At 43.6% G+C, this 18,951-nt stretch overlaps 1 protein-coding gene across 2 annotated transcripts in view; it reads left to right on the plus strand.

The window, feature by feature from the left end:
* The window catches only part of ARID1A (AT-rich interaction domain 1A), a 72,592-nt gene that overhangs the window by 42,132 nt on the left and 11,509 nt on the right, over positions 1 to 18,951 (plus strand). The window contains exons 5-11 of one of the 2 annotated variants that reach the window (XM_087820235.1): positions 12,512 to 12,752; positions 13,037 to 13,126; positions 13,678 to 13,845; positions 14,513 to 14,825; positions 16,558 to 16,703; positions 16,799 to 16,908; positions 18,335 to 18,544. In XM_087820235.1, coding sequence (XP_087676361.1) covers positions 12,512 to 12,752; positions 13,037 to 13,126; positions 13,678 to 13,845; positions 14,513 to 14,825; positions 16,558 to 16,703; positions 16,799 to 16,908; positions 18,335 to 18,544 — 1,278 coding nt within the window. Of the gene's footprint in view, positions 1 to 12,511; positions 12,753 to 13,033; positions 13,127 to 13,677; positions 13,846 to 14,512; positions 14,826 to 16,557; positions 16,704 to 16,798; positions 16,909 to 18,334; positions 18,545 to 18,951 lie in introns of both variants that reach the window. The other variant, XM_087820236.1, reaches the window with a different exon arrangement.

The following is an 18,951-nucleotide window of genomic DNA, read 5'->3' on the forward strand; positions in this document are numbered from 1 at the left end:
TTAACGCTCAGTAAACTTCTACTTTGGCTTCAAAACCTATCCTTCCCTGAGACTTCTTTCCCATTTTCTTCAAGCACTTTCTTCATGTTCACATAGATTATGTATGTTGATACCCCTGCTTGAGAATATAGGTCTATATCTGACCACTTGTATCAGGCAGATACTCAGTGATAAACCTTTGTTGAATAGCCCCTAGGTTCTTGCTACCTAACTGAGCTTGAGAGCCAGCTTTTTGTCATCTGGGTTTAGAAATCTTCTAAAAGCTTAGAAAATTAGAATGTTTGAAGGATTTAAATTTTATACTGTTTGAGTTCCCTTTTGTCACTTTTCATAGTGATTTTTGCCAGCTTATTTTCAAAGGTAACAAATGCCACTAGCAATTTTGGTACCCAAAAAAGCTATACTGGTCTGTTTTCTTTATATCTGACCATGTATCTGTGCTTGTTCTCCTTGAATTGTAGCCCAGGTGCTCTTACAAAGTCTGAAAAAGGAAATCCCTACCCCCTCTGTTATATCTGCCCAGAATGTTCAGAGCAGCGTGTACCCTGTGCAAATAGCCATCCATCCCTTCTCTAGAAAGCTAGTTCTCTGGCAGGACTAGCCAATCTGATTCTCCATCTTAGTCACGCTGCTCTGGCCCTGATACTGCCTGGTGCCTGCTGGAACCTGTGCTGCTTGTAGCAGATTTCTGTATGCTTGTTCCTGGGCCCATTTCCTGTTTCTATTCTGGTCGCTAGTGGCTCAGCTCAGCTTCCTGCTTGTGTGTCTCACACAGATTCCTCTTGCTGGAACCTTTTGTTTTCTTCAGAACAACTTTAGTCTGAATACTAACTGAGCCTTACCTCTAATGTGGTAGTTCCTGGGGTCAGTTACCTAATGAGGACTGGTGGGAAGTTACACCCCACCCCCTACCAAACATACCACTTGGATTTGGCATTGTTTTTTAGTTTGTCCCCAGCCCTGCTATAGGAAGCTGGTGGTTGCCAGAAATTGGTATAAGAAGATAAACTGGGATCTTGTGCAGGCCAAACTTGTATTTACTCATTAGCTGTGCAGGGCTGTCAGGACAGGCATGCCCTGATTCTTTTGCACTTAGAACTAACAAACATACATTTCCTGCACTGAGGAAGGCACTTGGTACCCTTTCTAGCCCAGGCCTCCCTGAAGCCCAGAAAATACTTATTTTGGGTTGGGCAGGTAATGCCATCCTCAGCAGAGTAAAAGTTTGCAGAGAATATAGAGATGAAAAGGAAAGCATGTGCTGACTCAACCTTCATCTTATATGAGCAGTTCAACCCTTCCAGAGCTTAGAGTAGAGGGGGAAGGTGCAGGGAGGTTGTAAAAAGGAAGAAGTGAAGGTGGTTGTCCTGGACAAATGTATTTTAAAGTTAGCCTCCCCCATCTTGCTTATTTTCCTCAAAAGATGCTGGCTTAGCAGAAAATATGTTTGTGAATAATTCTGCTCTCTCTCCACAACTACTATTTTGGGATCATCTGATAATACTGTCACATACAGTGGTTTCTACCCTGAATCCTAGGCCTAGGTATGGTTTGTAGGCATTTCATATTGGGAATTGGTCCTACAAAGTTGTTAGAAAGATTGAAGGAACAACCCCTAGGCTTGTCCTTCAGGAACAGAACCTAGACCTAGATTTGACCCACCAAAGGAACTCCTGCTTGTGAGCCACTATCAGATTGATGGCTCTAAATCTGCTCTCCGGGGATCAGTAAACTGGAATCAAGAAGCAGCAGCAGTTGCTGTCACCAGAACCAACCCCCAGGTAACTGGAAGATGAAACCAAAATGCCTCTGCAGAAACAAGTAAAGGAGACAGAAACACGGTCTCTGCCATACTTTAATCTTGAGTCTACTTCTGATTAGTAGAACTAGAATTGTATATAAAACTCATCTGCAAGGGATTCTGGGAAATGTAGTTTTCAGCTTCTTAAACCTCTACAGTTAAGGAAAGAGTAAAATGGAGGCAGCATGAGTTAGTCCACAGAATATTTACCACACTTATATAAACACCATCACTCCTCCTTACCCCCCACTTTACACATGAGGAACCTAAGGCCCAGAAGGGGTGAAGGACCTGCCCAAGGCCAATTCAGTAAATGAGAACATTGGGTTCCCTGACTTCCAGTCCAGTGCTTTTACTATTAGGACCAACTCCCATAAAGGATCAGCAAAAAGCTCCTTTAAGAGAAGGAAGAATGCCGTATTCAGAAAACAGACTTTATCTTCCATACTCTCTTCTCTCTGGAGAAAGGCAAGAAGGAGATATGGTGGAAAGATGTGGGATTGAGATTTCTTGGCAAAAGTAGTGATACTATAGTTTCTGGATTTAGGTCTACTCTCCAGGAAGATGTAGGAAGCACTTACTCTGGAAGGAAGAAATCTCAAAAACTAGAATATCCTGAAATTCCTGAGTCAGCATATGGATTAACTCAGTTGCCTTGGTGACAGTGGCTTTCTTCCACCCATCCCCCTGTCCTTCCTATTGGTGCTGGCTGCAAAACTGCCATTGTTCTTCTCCAAAAAGACCAACCAAAATCCGAAAGCCAGTCTACCAGATGTGTGATTACTAAACTGTTCCTTGCCCTGGGGTGGGTGAGGGGATCTTGAGCTTTTTGAACAAAATATAAACCAAGGATCCCCCTCCTCACAGAAATGCTATCCTTATAGAATATACTATAGGAATACTATATTATATTATAGTATATTATGGAAATACTATTCTAGGGCCCCTCTAAACCAGAGTAAGAATTTGTTCCTCTAAACTTGGTCTAGATGGAAGTACCCTTAGACGTGGAACTATGCTAACATACCTGATAAATCAAGCATAGAATTAGCTCTGTTGTCTTTTCTCCTGTTTCTAAAATATTTGGTGTTCTGCCTGAAAGCTGTGGTGAATCTGGTATGTGATCTAGTGTTATCCCTTTAGGAGCCAGTGCTTGGTCTCTTGCTTTATTTGCTTCTGTGGCCTATTCCATCTTCCCCACCTGGTGTCAGCATGGAATTGGCTTGTATTGTGACATAATCTCTGATTGCCCTGAGGCAGAACTCACCTCCTAGCTGCTAGTTCGCTTCCTTCCCATTTGACCTTTCCCAAGGAAGCTAAGAAGCCATGCCTTGTTGAAGGTGGGAACTAGGGGTTGAAAGCAGACCTGTCCCTAAGGCCAGCTTTGATGAGGGAGGAACATTGAATATTGTCTACTGAGATGAGTAAAGGTAATTTCCTGGCATTTGGGGGAAGGTAAGAGAGAAACCAAGTTTCAAATAAAAGGGATCAGTGTTCAGATGGTGAACTGTTATCAAGAATATTCATATCCCCCTGCCGCCCCCCCCCCCCATTTTCTACTTTTAGAACTTAACTGTGTATCTCCCTATGTTCAGAATTGTTCTTTTTTGTTTTAATGGCCTTTGAGGTTGATAGCTGTCTTTTCTAGTTTAAGATATATCCTTTCCCCACTCTCGGGTCTGTTTGTTCCACTCCATCCTCCCCAAATATTTGGATTTTACCTAGACCAGTAAGCATATGGTAGAGAAGACCACTGGCAAATATAAAATTAGGGCTTTATTTATTATTTTTTAAATTTTTATTTATTGACTTTAGAGAGAAAAACATCAATTTGTTGTTCCACTTATTTGTGCATTCATTGGTTTGTTCTTGTATGTGCCCTGACTGGGGATTGAACCCCTAACCTTGGCATATCAGGATGGTGTTCTAACCAACTGAGCTACTGGGCCAGGGCTAAATTTAGGGCTTTAAATACCAAATCAATTTTGAGGGGCAGCCAGATGAGGTGGAAACCTAAGGCAATATCCTCTCTTATACTTCTCATACCTAGAATTCTGCTTTTTTTTTTTTTTTTAATCCTTACATGAGGATATTTTTTCCATTGCTTTTCAGAGAGATAGAAGGGGAGGGGGGAGAGACATTGATTAGTTGCCTCCCATACATGCCCTGACCGGGGCTGGGTATCAAGCCTGCAACCAAGGTATGTGCCCTTGGCTAGAATCAAACTCTGGACCCTTCAGTCCACAGGCCTATGCTCTAACCACTGAGCCAAACTGGCTAGGGCTCTGCTTTCTTTTCTGTTTCTTTCCCCTTTTTCCTGCCCTCCTTGCTCAAGTTCCAGGATTCAAGCTGATGATGAACATGATGGAACAAGGTCTGTGTGGTTGGCCTTCCTAAAAGGGAATGCTTGACTTGGAGAAAGTAGGAAGTGCCTAACTTCTTTGCCTTCTCTAGCTTTACCATGTTCATTTCCTGCTGGGATTAGAACAGCCCTATTCCATAAATATGCACTGCTCTTGACTGCTCTAACTCAGGCCTAGCTCTGACCCAGTTTCATTTTTTTCATATCTGGAATGAAGTCTGCTAGCTAGTGACCCTTAGAACACTGTACATTTTTGGCCAAGGGATTGTTTCTGACTAGGTGAGACATCTCTTCTGGTCCAAGTGAGAAGCCTTTGCAAGGGAGAGAGTGTGTGTCAGAAGGCTAGTCAGGTTGGTAACATGGTATAATGCAGGCCTGGTGGGGACTGACAAACTGGAAAGCAAGGTTCCAACTGATTAGTGCTCTGTGGGAGTTCTAGGACCTTTTTTTTTTTTTTTTTTGAGCTGGGAACCTGGATTTCTTTTTTTTTTAATTTTTATTTATTGATTTTCAGAGAAGAGAGAGAAAAAGAAACTGATTTGTTGTTACACTTATTTATGTGTTCATTGGTTGATTTTTGTGTGTGTCCTAATTGGGGATCAAACCCACAACCTTAGCATATTGGGATGACACTAACCAACTGAGCTATCCAGCCAGGGCTGGGTTTTTTAATGTAAAATCTTTGAAACATTAAAAGGGTCTGTGTGGGAGTGTTGGTCAAGGGATTAAAGTGTTTTCTGGTCCTGTGGATCTATCCCTGCTGCTTCTTGTGGACTGCCCGTGTAGCTTTGGCTCCTTTGGAGCTGGTGCTTAGAATTTCTCTGGGGGTAGGGGCCAGCTATGGGGAGCACCATCTATCCATTCCCAACTCTCATTGTGTTTGGTGTTTGTTTTATTGGTTTGGGGAGGGGGAAGTGCAGGGGAGATGTTGAGTAGAAGCACTCACTGTGTGATTAAACCTGTAGCCGAGCAGATCTGTGGGAGCAGAATATCGACCCCTGGAAAATCAATGGCCGCTGCAGTGGTCAAGCTGCTGTTTGCAGGGGCTCCCACCACAGGAATGCAGGCAGCACAACAGTCTTTCTTCTTCCCCTTTTATACCTCAGCAACACCCTCAGCCTCCACCCAAAGAGTCAGACTCACCTCAAGAGATTTTGCTGATGTGGATTAAGAACAGTAGGTTCTTATAGTTTTGTACTTAGATTGAAATTGCTCCAACAATACAGCCCCACCTCCTAATAGCCTCCTTTCCATACGGTTCTTCCTTGTACTGCAGTTCTATCAGGAGCTCTTACCCAAGTGGCCAAGACCCATTCGGGGTTGCACTTTTCAGTTTTAGACAGCTGTTGGGTTCCCTTGATGCCATCACCCAAGAGTATCTCCCAAATTTGGAGGTCTAGAGTTCAGCTAGAGGGTTAGGGTGAGGGAATGATGATTAAAGGAAAGAGAGAGGACTAATTGAGATTGGGTCTAAAGAGGATGCTTTTGATTAGATTATAGGTTCAGCAACTTTTATCAAGCTTTTTGTCTTTTGTGTGCCTGACATTTTTCTGGTCAGTAATAACAGGAGAATATAGCCTGGTCCTGCTCTGGTGCCACAGGCTACTGGAGAAAAGAGCAATATCAGCACAGTGCCATGTTAGTCCTGTAACACAGAGTCTAGAGGAACTTTGGAAAGACTTTGCCTGTGGCATGAGGGGCATGGGAAGTTGTACTATGACTATGGAGGCTTTGCCCCCACAGAACTGTTCTCATCTTTGAAGTTTCCAAGGCAAAAAATGATTTTTTTATTTTATTTTTTAATTTATCTTTATTGTTGAAAGTGTTAGTCTATAGTTGCTGCATCTAATGTGCAAGTTCAAGTAGTTGGTTTTCTCACCAATTTCTCCTCTTTTGATGGGAAATGGGTCACCTTACTGTCTTAAGAGAAGAATTCTGTTTCCCATTGTTGGAGCACGGCAATGGGCAGGGGATTAAAGCCTGCTTGGCTTTTGCCCCCATAGAGGAGCTTTCCCATCTTGTAGTTTGTGGAATGGGACCCCTAAAAAAGGCCCTTTTGGCCTCCAGTTTGGAAGGGTAGCTGCAGAGCTGGATGAGGAGGAAAGTGTGAGGTTTTGAAATTGCCTGACATGAGGCCACCTAGAGGCCAGGGATGTTTGACTTTTCTCTTTGGGTCACACCCTGTGCTTGAAAGTAGGATTAGGGCATATTCAGTATGAAAACCAGTAGAGACCAGATATGTACCTTCAAGGGACTTAATTTCCTGCTTGTCTTCCTAGATTCTAAGTCATTCTCTCTTCCCCTTGGTACATTAAGTGCCCTTCTAAGGACCCAGAAGTGAAAAAGAATATTATACCCTTTGGGGTAGAAAAAGTAGGTTTAAATTAAGAGAGTGAAAGTGAAATGGCTGATTTTACGTAAACCATGAAAGATTTAGAAAGCAAGAGTGGCTAAGAAAGAGAGGAACGCGTAGCATTGGATTATCTAGTTTCAATCTTTTCTTCTGTAGATCTAAGTGAGGCCTAGTGAGATTAGTTTGTTTCGAGATACATAGGGAATCACTCAGCATGTCGGAGACGAGTTGTTGCCTGACCTTGTTTGGAACATGGAGCCTTGTTAGTGGAGAGCTTCCACCTTGTGATAGAAAGAGTGCAGGCTTTGGAATCAGTGGAATATGGGTTTGAACCCATTCTTATGTTTAGTAGCTCTTTGTCCTTGGGCAAGTCATTTAACTTCTGAGCTTCCTGCTTCTTTGTTAAAATGGGATTGAACCTATATCGGAGGATAATTGTGGCCCGGCCAGGTGTCACTCAGCGGTTTTTCATGAACCTATGATCCAGGAGATTGCAGTCCGATTCCTGGTCAGGGCACATGCCCAGGTTGCAGGCTCGATCCCCAGTTCGAGATGTGCAGGAAGCAGCCAGTCAATGACTCTCATCATTGGTGTTTCAACTCTCTCTCCCTCTCCCTTCCTCTCTAAAATCAATAAAGATATATTTTTTTAAAAAGATGATGATCGTGAGAACAAAATGTGAGTCAATCACCTACCTTAGGGTTGAACACGATAGTCACATATTTGTCAGTTCTACTTCCCTTTGAGAGGGAGACACAAAGGGACTTGCTTTATTCCTCTTTTCAATATCCTTTGAATTTAGAGAGTTGGTCTCCCAGAGGTTTATTTATGCATTCTGATGTGTATATAAAGGGGATGTTTCTCGTAGAAGTGGATCCCTAAAAAACATCCTGAAGACAGGAAGAGTCTATCCCTTTATCTATTGTGCATCCTTACCAGGCAGCTGGAAGGTATCAGGAAAAATGATCCATCGTCCTCAGGTCAAGAGCCTATTGTAGATAAAGAAGAGGGAGTTTGATGAGGGGTTTTGGAAACTCAGGGTAAGGGGTTAGGAAATAGAGTTCACTGAGGCAGGATATGGTGCTTGATCCCAAGCTAAAAGGATGGTATCAGCCTCTGCATCTTTTCTTCCCCCTTTCTTACCCATCTGCTTAGCCCCCAATGTGGAAGTACCACCATTAGCAAGAGGCAGCCTTTTCTGTGTGTTGATTTGTTCTTGGCATTTCAGCCAGCACCAGCTAGTCTGCTTTCTAGGCAGGGATGGCAGTTAATCTGTTCAACTGAGACCACTCATTGGAAGAACATTGAAGTTTGTCAAAGGTATTGCCTCCTTTCCTACCGTCTGCCTTTCTTCAAGGATTAGGTTTCCCAGCCCTTTCTGTGTTCTTCAGGATTTCCTCCCATTTTCCTGCATGGGAGCAGCCTTCTGCCATGGCCATGAATCTGTTAGGCTAGGAAAATACTTGAAAAATTGCTAGTGCAGATTTGGTTACTTAAAGCTGTGCATTTGGACTTTTTTCATTCAGGCATCATCATTTAAGGGACTGTGGTTGAATTGCAAGGTTCCCATCACAAAACCCACACAAACTTACTACAAGCATGTGTGGGATTTACCTGGCTCTCTTAGTGGGTGATTTTCCTGCCAGTAGTTAGCACAACTTGGCAAAAGCTCTTCACAACTGAAAGAATATAAGAACCCCATCTAGGGGTTAACGAAAGCTCCATTTCTCAAAGATTCAGCCAAATTTATGAGAAAAACCCGAATCTGAGCGTTGTCGTGAGCCTGTTCTTTAGATTTGCCTGTTGATGTTACTTAATCTGCACAGCAAAGAACCTGTGTCACATGCATGAGGCTCTGTTGGGAGATTGTTTAAACACCCCTTGTCTAACCCTGATCTGGTACCTTCCTGCTTGAAAATGTACTTCATCAGGCAGCCAATTCATGTTAGAACTTGCAGCCCTTCCTGTGAGAGCGCTGGCAAACCCCCCTCTCCTCCTTACACATACACCCAGTGAGGTATGGACTGTAATTTTGGGCATGGTTTTGTTGTGGTGTGAAGAGAAGGTGTTAGCTGCTGAGTTCTATTTGTCAGCAGAGCCTGACAAACCCATACTGGCACTCGCTGGGACTGGGCAACCAATCACAGCTGGAACAGTTATCGTCATGGAGTCCCTATGGGCTTTCTCTATCAGGTCACATCCCAAAATAACATTGGGCAGTATTTCAAGTGAAGAAACGAAGGCTTTCAGGGCTGTAGCCAGCCTGGAGTGTGAGATTCTGTGTGAAATAGTTGGACCTGCTCCAGTGCTTTTGATCTGCATGGTAGATGAGCAATAAAATTCATGAAACACGTTGGAAACACGTGAGGAAATTCTCCCTGGCCCTGCTGCTTCCTTGGAACTGGCAGGGCACTGAGTGGGCTGATCCTCACCTCCCATCTCTTAGGAGGTTTATTCTTGGAAGAGAACAAACCCAGGAAAACAGATCTTTCTGTTTCAGAGGCAGTGCTGTAATTCACTGGTCCTCCTAGAAGGTTACCTGTTAGGTGGGCCCTTTTGGGAGGACTAAGAAAACCTGAGTCCTAAAATTCTACAGGCAACCCCCACTAGGGAGAATTGGGGCTGGGATTGATTGAACATTGTCTGTGATAAATATGTTGTGGAAAGCCAAACTTTTTAAGCACATTGAGGTCTGACTCAACATCCAGACATCCGGCTTTTTGTGGAACAAAAGACCTGAAAAACTGGCTTTTCGTAGGGTAGAAAGCAGAGGTGCGCCCTGTGCAGTAAAAGGACATGGAGTTCAGAGCAGTATCTGTTCATGTAGATAGAGGGGGGAGACTTCTTTTGGAGTCTCCCCTTAAAACTCCCCCTCATTTCCCAATAAAAACGTTTACTTGTGATTAGCCACCAGGACTGAAGAGTATGTCTTATATCTTATACTGCTTGTGCGTTGTCATATCTCTCATTCCAGGGTATTGCTACTGGTATTGCATATTTCATATGACCCTGACCATATTGTGCCAGTGGCTTTTCATGCATATGCTCCAGGGTGGTCACAAACTCAGTTTATCCAGTCCTCTCATTGTATAAGTGAGGAAACCGAAGCCTGGTTTGTTGCCAGTTTGCCAAAGGTCACAACTGATAAGTACCAAGAGCTGGGCTTTGGTCTCCTAGCTCAAGGGTGTGATGCTTTTTCTTCAATCTATCTAGTATCAGCATAATGGAGAGCTCTGGGGTTCGGCAGACCTGGAATCAAAATCTGGTTTCTGCCATTTACTTGCTAAATGACTTGGGCATGTAACCCAATCTCTCTGAGCATCAGCTTGCTCATCTTCATCATGTTAATGGTAGAAGTACCTATTTCCAAGAATTGTAGAAAATTAAATAACTCTATATGGTGCCTGGCACATTGTAGATGCTCAAATGGTAGTTATTGTTAATATTAATGTCAATGATCTGTCCCTTCCCGTGCTAACATTTTGGGTCTTAATTTTTTTGTTTGTTTTTAATCAGCTACCTTCATGCTGACCAGTTGCCATCTGATGAAAATGAGAGTTTGAGAGATTGACCTTAAATCAACCAAATGAGAGAGATAAGAATATTAATGCTGCTGCCTTTCCCACTATTATTCATGCCTAGGCATCCCAGTCCACCTGGGGCTGCTGTTGACAGTGTATTATTTAGCACTTTTTCTCCAAGGATCTTAGAGCACTTTACTGAAACTGTCAGCTCTTCTCCAAGTGCCTCTGTGAAGGAAGCCACCACCTGGTCACCACAGATGTCTCCAGGGTCTGAGAGCCCAGCCTCCAGAGCTGCCAGTATTTTCTTTAGGCTCCTGGGATTCCCTAAGCTGGACTAGGACATTTATTTGTGGATCTGTGGAGAGCCTGGTTTTGTATAGAAGGCTGAAGGAGCATCTGTAGGCCCTGCCCTGAGTGTAGTAGTGGTTAGGTGGGTTGTGGTTGGGTTTTTTCTTTTCCCTCAGTTCCACAAAAGGTCTTCAAGAATATACACCAAATTGAACACACCGGTTCTTCTGTTGAAGGCAGCAGAAGGAGCGCAAAGGAGGACTTTGACTTTACCTATTCTCTGAACTGTTTTTACCATGAGAATGGTGATGTTTTACTTAAAAGACAGAAATGTTCAAGACAATTTTTCAAAGCCATTTGAACAGAGCCAAGTTCTTGTCTTATGGATGAACCTTTGATTCCTATTCTGTTCCAAAACATACTGATTTCTTTTTCATGTTAGCAAGTAGCTTTTATTAGCAGAAGCTGGTGGTTTGATAAGGAATGGAGACTGTAGGAAGGAATGCTAAAGGAACCTACTGATCCCTAAAACAGAGCATTGGCCTGTGGTTTCTGTTACAGACCAGAGATTAACAAGTGGCTTTTGAGGCCATTTCTGGCATACATGGTTGGCTCCTCTCATCATCTTGCTGCCTCTTTGAGTTTATTCTCTTTGGCTCAGATAGCTTAGCCCTCAACATTGCCGTGGAATCCTCCTCTCTTGGGATGAACTCAGGGCTCTTTATAGTTCCAGGTACTTTAGTCCTTTGAAGGGAAGAGGCTCTTTGGTGTTACCTAGAGAAGGGCTTCTTGAATTCCCTTCCACACTGGGACGAATTCTAACTGCATTTTTAAAGATTGCTGTGGTGTACTAGTTCTGCTTCTTATAGGAAAGCTAGCATTTCTGACTTCTCAGCTAGCTAACATTGAGAGCTGGACATAGACACAAATGCATACCTACCTACCTGCCTTGCCTTCGGGGCAAGCTTTTTTCCCATAGAACTCAGCAGAAATGCTTCCAACCTAGTAAAGTAACCAGCTAGTTTGTAGAATGTCCATCCAACCTGTATACTTGGAGGAGAACCTAAAGATGCCCTCTGACCTCCAATGTTATTGTGAAAGTCACCTTGAACTGGTATTTCCAAGGTGAGCTTGTTAGGCCTCTTCAGATGTGTCTCTTTAGGAGAACTCTTTTCTTAACCCAGACCTGAGCCCTTATCCAAAGCTTTCATCCTTTCTTCAAGGTACAGGTATTTTCTAGTCTGGAGTTAATGTGTGGTGTTGAGCCAGTGGTATTGCTAGAGGATGAACATGGAGCCAGTGGGGGTAGGGTTGGGGTACATTTCCTGGGGTGAATATTTTTGGTATTGAGCTCCTGATTGCTAATCTTGGAGTTTATTTACCCAAAGTGAACTCTTTACTGATTATTTCAAGACAGACAAACCCCCAAGTAAATGCCAAGTCCTCATTGAACAACTTAAAACTAGGGGAAAAATGGATTTGCTCAGTTTGGTAAACATTTGTTCATCCTTGTTATGAGCCAGGTGGTAGGAATATAGGCCCAGACCGTCTTGTTTCTGTGCAGTATGTCCCTTATATTTTAAAATACGGTAACTTGGAGAAAGTCTTTAGTAAATGTAGGTTGTAATAATCTGATAGAGAGGGGAATCTGTAATTATTGCCCAAACTTGTTAACATACTCTTGTGGCTCCTGGTCCTCTCCTGGCAGTGTTTTATAAAGCTTCCTCAGTGGAAAAGAACTAAAGGCTCACTGGAATGCCTCTCTCTTACAACTGTGGAAGTTGAAGCTGGGAAAGAAGATAAAAGTAATAGATCTGCTTCTGGTAGATAGGCCAGAGATCAGCAAACTACAGATTGTGGGCCAGTTACTTGTTTTTATAAATAATCAAATGGATGTGGCTATGTTTCAATAAAACTTTATTATCTGTGACTGCTCTTTTGCACTACAATGGCAGAGTTGAGCAGTTGCAGTTGAAGAGACTGTATGGCTCACAGAGTCTAAAATATTTTCTATCTGGCCCTTAATAGAGAGTTTGCCATATGTAAGCTATAGTATCCTGACAACATAATGTTTGCAGTGTGCTTGCCCTTGATTGTTTAGGAAAATGTTAATCATGTAGTAGGATTGTTGAAAGAAGAGTCTTTCTGCCTAATATTGCTGATTGAGGTATTGTATGTTTCAGGATCTGTCTGGTTCAATAGACGATCTCCCCATGGGGACAGAAGGAGCTCTGAGCCCTGGAGTGAGCACATCAGGGATTTCCAGCAGCCAAGGAGAGCAGAGTAATCCAGCTCAGTCTCCTTTTTCTCCTCATACCTCTCCTCACCTGCCTGGCATCCGAGGCCCTTCCCCGTCCCCTGTTGGCTCTCCCGCCAGTGTTGCTCAGTCTCGCTCAGGACCACTCTCACCTGCTGCAGTGCCAGGTACCCTCAAGTGCTGGGTTTTTGGGAGAGGGAACGGGGACTGGCTACCAACAATATCAGGGAGCCCCAGCCTTTGCTGGCAGAGAAAGCATCTCTGGTCATGTCTGCAAAGTTTCCCTTTAGCATTTGAAGAAGGGAAATGGGAGCCCTTTGTTGGAGCTCTCTGTGTATGTGGTACTGGGAGGTGCTTGGCTTTCCCAGGCGACATTTCCAGCTCTGAACCGACCTCCTAGCTAGAATTCCACACTTAGCCATGATTGGCTTACTTTCTCTGTCTGGAGCAGGCAACCAGATGCCACCTCGGCCACCCAGTGGCCAGTCGGACAGCATCATGCATCCTTCCATGAATCAATCAAGCATTGCCCAAGATCGAGGTAAGAGCCTGGGCTTTGAGGGAGGGGGTGGAGGGCTAAGGCTAACACTTGAGTACCCCCTGTCAGTAGCTTTTGGAGACCTATATGGCCATGAAGCTTAATACAATCAGAACAATAGCTGTGAAGTTAAGAGTGGGCTTAGTCATGTTGTGACTCCAGAACCGTGTTCCCCCCAGTCATTCTTTGTTTCTCTGTGTTTGTGTTTTGATGGATTAACCTCTACATACATTGTGCCTAATTTGGTCAGCAAGTGCTAAAACTCAGCATCGAATCTTTACTCTTTTAACCTTGCACCATTTTATTTTTCTGTAATCGCTATGTGTCTTTTTAAACCCCCATTTAGTAGAAAGAGTTGGCATGATCTGGTTAATGGTTATGTCACTTTGGAGGGTCCCTAAGATGGCACATAATTATATAGCCAGGAAGGTAAAGACTTCGTTCAGTTAGTTGCTAAATAAAATGTAGATGGTGAAGTCCTAGGATAAGGGGGAGCATTTGTTCCCATTGTACCGAGGTAATAACTAACATACATGGGCACTACCCACAAATAGGTTACATGCAGAGGAACCCCCAGATGCCCCAGTACAGTTCCCCCCAGCCCGGCTCGGCCTTATCTCCACGTCAGCCTTCTGGAGGACAGATGCACACAGGCATGGGCTCCTACCAGCAGAACTCCATGGGGAGCTATGGTCCCCAGGGGAGTCAGTATGGCCCACAGGGTGAGTATACTACCCAGTTAGGAGTATATAGAGATGAGACAAGAAAACAGTTCCTTGTCTGATATGCTGCTGTCTGGGGTGTAAAGAGTTGGATTGCTCTTTGCCTTTAATTCACCAAAGCCAGGCCCTAAATTATCATGGGAAAGTTCTTGAATATCCCCGAGCCTCTGTTTCATCTATAAAATGGGGATAAGATATTTTTTAGCGCAAGACTGAGTACAGACACTCAATAAATGGTTATTATTGGTTCTCATACTTGTTTTTAGTAAATTAGCCCTAATAGAATGGATCTTTCTTCAAAATTAGCCCTAGACAAACTAAAGTTAAATGTCGTTCATGTAGCCTGGGAGAGAAGGCAGGAATGTAAAAAGGAAATAATTCCAGAAATACTTGAACCTGGATAGCAGCAAAGCCAACCTTGCCTGCCAGCCAGTCTTTCTCTGTGCTGTCTTTAAGATGAAGGGACAACTGAGGCCTATCTTTATATGCATTTGCCCTCCCTTTTACTTTTTTTTAAAATGGGGTAAAGGCTACCATGAAGTTGGTCTCTTTCCAGACCAAATCTTGAATAATTCCCATTGTTTACCATCTTTGGAGTTTTAGAGATTGAGCAATATTAGTGAGTCGCTAACCAAGTCTCTGTCATCTTTCCTTCTTTGTCTCCCAGGAGGCTACCCCAGGCAGCCAAACTACAATGCCTTGCCCAATGCTAACTACCCCAGTGCAGGCATGGCCGGAAGCATGAACCCTATGGGTGCTGGAGGTCAGATGCATGGGCAGCCTGGCATCCCACCTTATGGCACACTCCCTCCAGGGAGAATGAGTCATGCCTCCATGGGCAACCGGCCTTATGGCCCTAACATGGCCAATATGCCGCCTCAGGTTGGGTCAGGGATGTGTCCCCCACCAGGGGGCATGAACCGGAAAACTCAAGAAACTGCTGTCGCCATGCATGTTGCTGCCAACTCTATCCAAAACAGGTAAGACCTGGGAAGTGAAGAGAGGGTGTCAGTGCAAGGAAATAAATTGTAGAGCCATTCAGGTTATTGAGATACTTCTGTACCTAAATCATGTCAATTTGGTAAATACGCATTTTATAGAGACCTCTTTAAAAACTAGGTTTTCTGACAGTGAAAAACACAACAAAAGTTCTGATTCTTTTTACTCCTCAGCCAAGGGTATTTTTTTCCACTGATTTTTAGAGACTGGAAAGGAGGAGGAGAGGAAGAAAGAGGGAGAGAAACATCAATGTAAGAGAGAGACATCTATTTGTTGCCTCCTGTGCGAGCCCCAACATTGGGGGAGGGCGTGTTGAACTGGAGGCCCTTCAGTGCATGGGCCCATGCTCTATCCACAGAGCCACACCGGCCAGAGCAAAAATTCTTAAACATCCTAGTTTGGTATCAAGTTTCACATGACCAGATAGCATATGTAATGAACTTTATAAAGCATGGGTTATTTTGATTAATAAAAATAAGTCTTGCCCTAGCCAATTTGGCTCAGTGGTTAGAGCATCGGCCTGTGGAATGAAGGGTCTCAGGTTCAATTCCAGACAAGGGCAGCATGTACCTTGGTTGCAGGCTCAATCCCCATCTCCAGCCATTTGGGGCATGTGCAGGAGGCAAACAATTGGTGTGTCTCTCACACTGATGTTTCTCTCTCCCTCCCTTCCACTCTCTCTGAAAAGCAATGGAAAAAATATCCTTGGGTGAGGATTAAAAAAAAATAAGTCTTCAGAGTTTCTTCATTTCTTCTGTCAATGTAGTTTCTTAGTTTCCAGAAGGATTTGTAATAATACACATGACTTGTATCTGTGGTGTGAGAAATAAAGGATGGTAAGAGTTGTGATTTGCTATTTCTCCTACTGTTCTTTGTGGTCCTGTGCATTTGACCTGGTGCTAAAGTGTGGAAGGTTCATGTGATTTGGTTTAATGACTTGAAGATTCATCTCTTCTTCCTTGGCCACGGTCCTCAGTGAATATGATTCCTCTGTTTTTGAAGGCTCTGTTCCTGTACTCCATTATTGGTGCCTATAGTTCTTAAAACGACTAGTCTTATTGGGATGTTATGAACCATGGTAGAATAGGGTGATTGTAACTGTAAAAAGGTGGGTTTGGTTAGTACTTCAGAATGATGAAAGCACAAAGTTTGTAGTAGGCTCATTAAGAAAGAATGCAAAGCCTTCCCTCCTCCCCCCAGGTGCTTTACTGTTAAGGGTTCCAGTTTGGTTGGGGTTTGATGTGACAAATTGAGCAATTTTGGCATAGAGAGGGCTCTTAAGTGGAAACACGCTTGACTTTGAAGGTGCCTTAGAGGCTGGCAGTACTTAAAGAGACAGGGTAGGACTTCATTCTTCAAGGAGTGTTTCCTTTAAAATTGAGCTATAGTTTCCTGTTTGGGGCTTGAACCCTCTTAGAGCCTTTTGTGGGAGGCGGAGGATAAAAATATCTAGGTGAGGGGTGGAGAGGGTCAGTGGGGAGAAAAAGGGGACATCTATAATACTTTCAACAATAAAGATAATTTTTAAAAATATAAATACATTAATATATGCGCCAGGTAGTATGTGGTTGTGGTTTGGGGGACCCATACACTTTTTCCTTGTGACTAGATGATCTTGCCTCACACAGCCCTATTTAGCTCAAGTCCAAATCTGAAAGCTTAGTGTCTCTAACTCTTGTGTGTCTGTCTGCCTTTTTCCATCTTCTTTTTCAGGCCACCAGGCTACCCCAATATGAATCAAGGGGGCATAATGGGAACTGGACCTCCCTATGGACAAGGGATTAATAGTATGGCTGGCATGATCAACCCTCAGGGACCCCCATATCCAATGGGTGGAACCATGGCCAACAATTCAGCAGGTAAGTCCTAGTCATTGCTCACCCCAGGGATTTTTTCCAGAGTGATCCTCATGTCACAAACCTATTAAAGTTAAGAATTTTTTTCTCTTTTATAGGGATGGCAGCCAGCCCAGAGATGATGGGCCTTGGGGATGTCAAGTTAACTCCAGCCACCAAAATGAACAACAAGGCTGATGGGACACCCAAAACAGAATCCAAATCCAAAGTAATGATTTATATCTTTACTCTTCCCTACTTTCTGTCCATCCTTTCTAGTGATAGAAAGGAAAAAGAAGAGAGTGATTAGACTCTAGCCTTTTACGGCATCAACTAGATTGCCTCAGAAAAGGTTGTTTCCTCTTATCATGAAGGATCCCAGGATAATAGCTCATTTAATTAGTTTTGAATTAGTCTGTGGGGTTCTAATGTAAAAAAACATAATGTCCATTTGTTACAGAGGAAATGCCAGACCTGCAATGTAAAATTCTCTGAAACCGTTTCCCCTCTCCTTGTGCATTGATAGATGGTATGTGCCATAGGCAACTAATTGCTCTTCTCTTCCTGGACTATACTAAGAGCAGCAGGAGTGGTTGGTGCCCTATATCTATAAAGGGAAAGGGGGAGATGAGGCAGGTGGAGTTTGGATCTTTGGCCTCCCTGTAGGTTAGTACTGAGTGTGCTGTCTTTTGGGCCATGTGGCAACCTGGGGATCTGGTAAGCGTTTGAGTCATTTGAAACATTTCTGCCCTTTGTCATACCTCATTTTCCCTATTTTACAAAGTAGGAGAAATTAAAAAATCATAGCTGCCACTTTCTGTGGATCTTTACCTCTGAGTCCCAGACCCTATTAGCCATCCTCCTGTCTTGGACAGAATACTGTCCAAAGCCTTTCAAGCATTTGGGAGACCCTTCCTTTCTTTGAGAGTAGGTAGAGTTTTTGTTTTTTCATTTAGTCCATCCCATTGTCTCAAGATCATGTTTTGAGTTTCTTGAGTTCTCTGAAACAGTCTATAAAAGTGTGTCTAAGCCCCTGCCAGAGGCTAAGTTGGTTGGAGCCTCATACCGCACACCAAAAAGGTTGTGGGTTTGATCCCCAGTGAAGACGCATACAGGAGGCAGCCAGAGAGTTTCTCTCTTTCTCTCTCTGCCCTTCCAACTCTCTCTCTGCCCCTCCTTCCCTTCCCCCTTCCTCTCTCCCTTTCCCTTTCCCTTCTCTTCCTCTCTTTCTAAAAATCAATAAAAACAGATAACGACTTAAAAAAAAAAGTGTGTCCAGTCACCTGGGTAAGTAGTGTGGTAGTGGTAGTGACATTGATGTCAGCCCTGCTACCTGAAAACTGTGAAATCTTAGGCATGGCCTCCTTGTGCCTACTTCCTTAGCTTTTAAGAGGAGGATAACTTATAATGCCTAATATGTAAAGGCATCCAGCACAGCACCTAATGTGTAATATGCAGTTTAGTCAGAATTTTCCTTCTTTTACAGGAAGGTCTAGCTCCCTTTTAGCCTTTCACCCTTACGAAGGTAGGGCAGGTGTTAGTAACCACCCCAGAATAAGAAGCTTTATCACTGCCCTAATTAAGGGACTTCTAAGACCCTTAGCATAGGCTTTGACTCTAACCAGTTCCTAAGAATCTTTACCTGCCCCTTTCAGAAATCCAGTTCTTCTACTACAACCAATGAGAAGATCACCAAGTTGTATGAGCTGGGTGGTGAGCCTGAGAGGAAGATGTGGGTGGACCGTTACCTGGCCTTCACAGAGGAGAAGGCAATGGGCATGACAAATCTGCCTGCTGTGGGTAGGAAACCTCTGGACCTCTATCGCCTCTATGTGTCTGTGAAGGAGATTGGTGGATTGACTCAGGTGAGTGCCTGGCACTTGTCTTCCCCTGTGGTTTGAACAAACCTCTCAAGGTACTCGGTGGCTTTACCTGGCTTTATCCTCTCCTACTCTCTTGAGTCACATACTGACAGACCTGGAGCACAGATTTCTAGAAGATACGGCTTCCAAAAGGCTGGAACCTTGCTGGAGAGGATAAAGTACTAGCATTACATTTACCATATGTATAGGGTCCCTCCGGGTTGCAAAGACAGAAAGCCTGTGGGGCAATTATGATTCCATGGGAGAGTCGGAGAGATAGGCCTGGTTTTGAATCCTGTCTTAGCCACCTATGTGTGACCTTAACAAAGGTTCATAACCACTCTGAGCTCTAACATTTCTTATTTGTAAAGTAAGGGATAGTGTACCCTGCTAGACTGTCAAAAGCCAAA

The sequence above is a fragment of the Miniopterus natalensis genome, chromosome 9 (assembly GCF_054644295.1).
Source record: "Miniopterus natalensis isolate mMinNat1 chromosome 9, mMinNat1.hap1, whole genome shotgun sequence".
NCBI lineage: Eukaryota > Metazoa > Chordata > Mammalia > Chiroptera > Miniopteridae > Miniopterus > Miniopterus natalensis.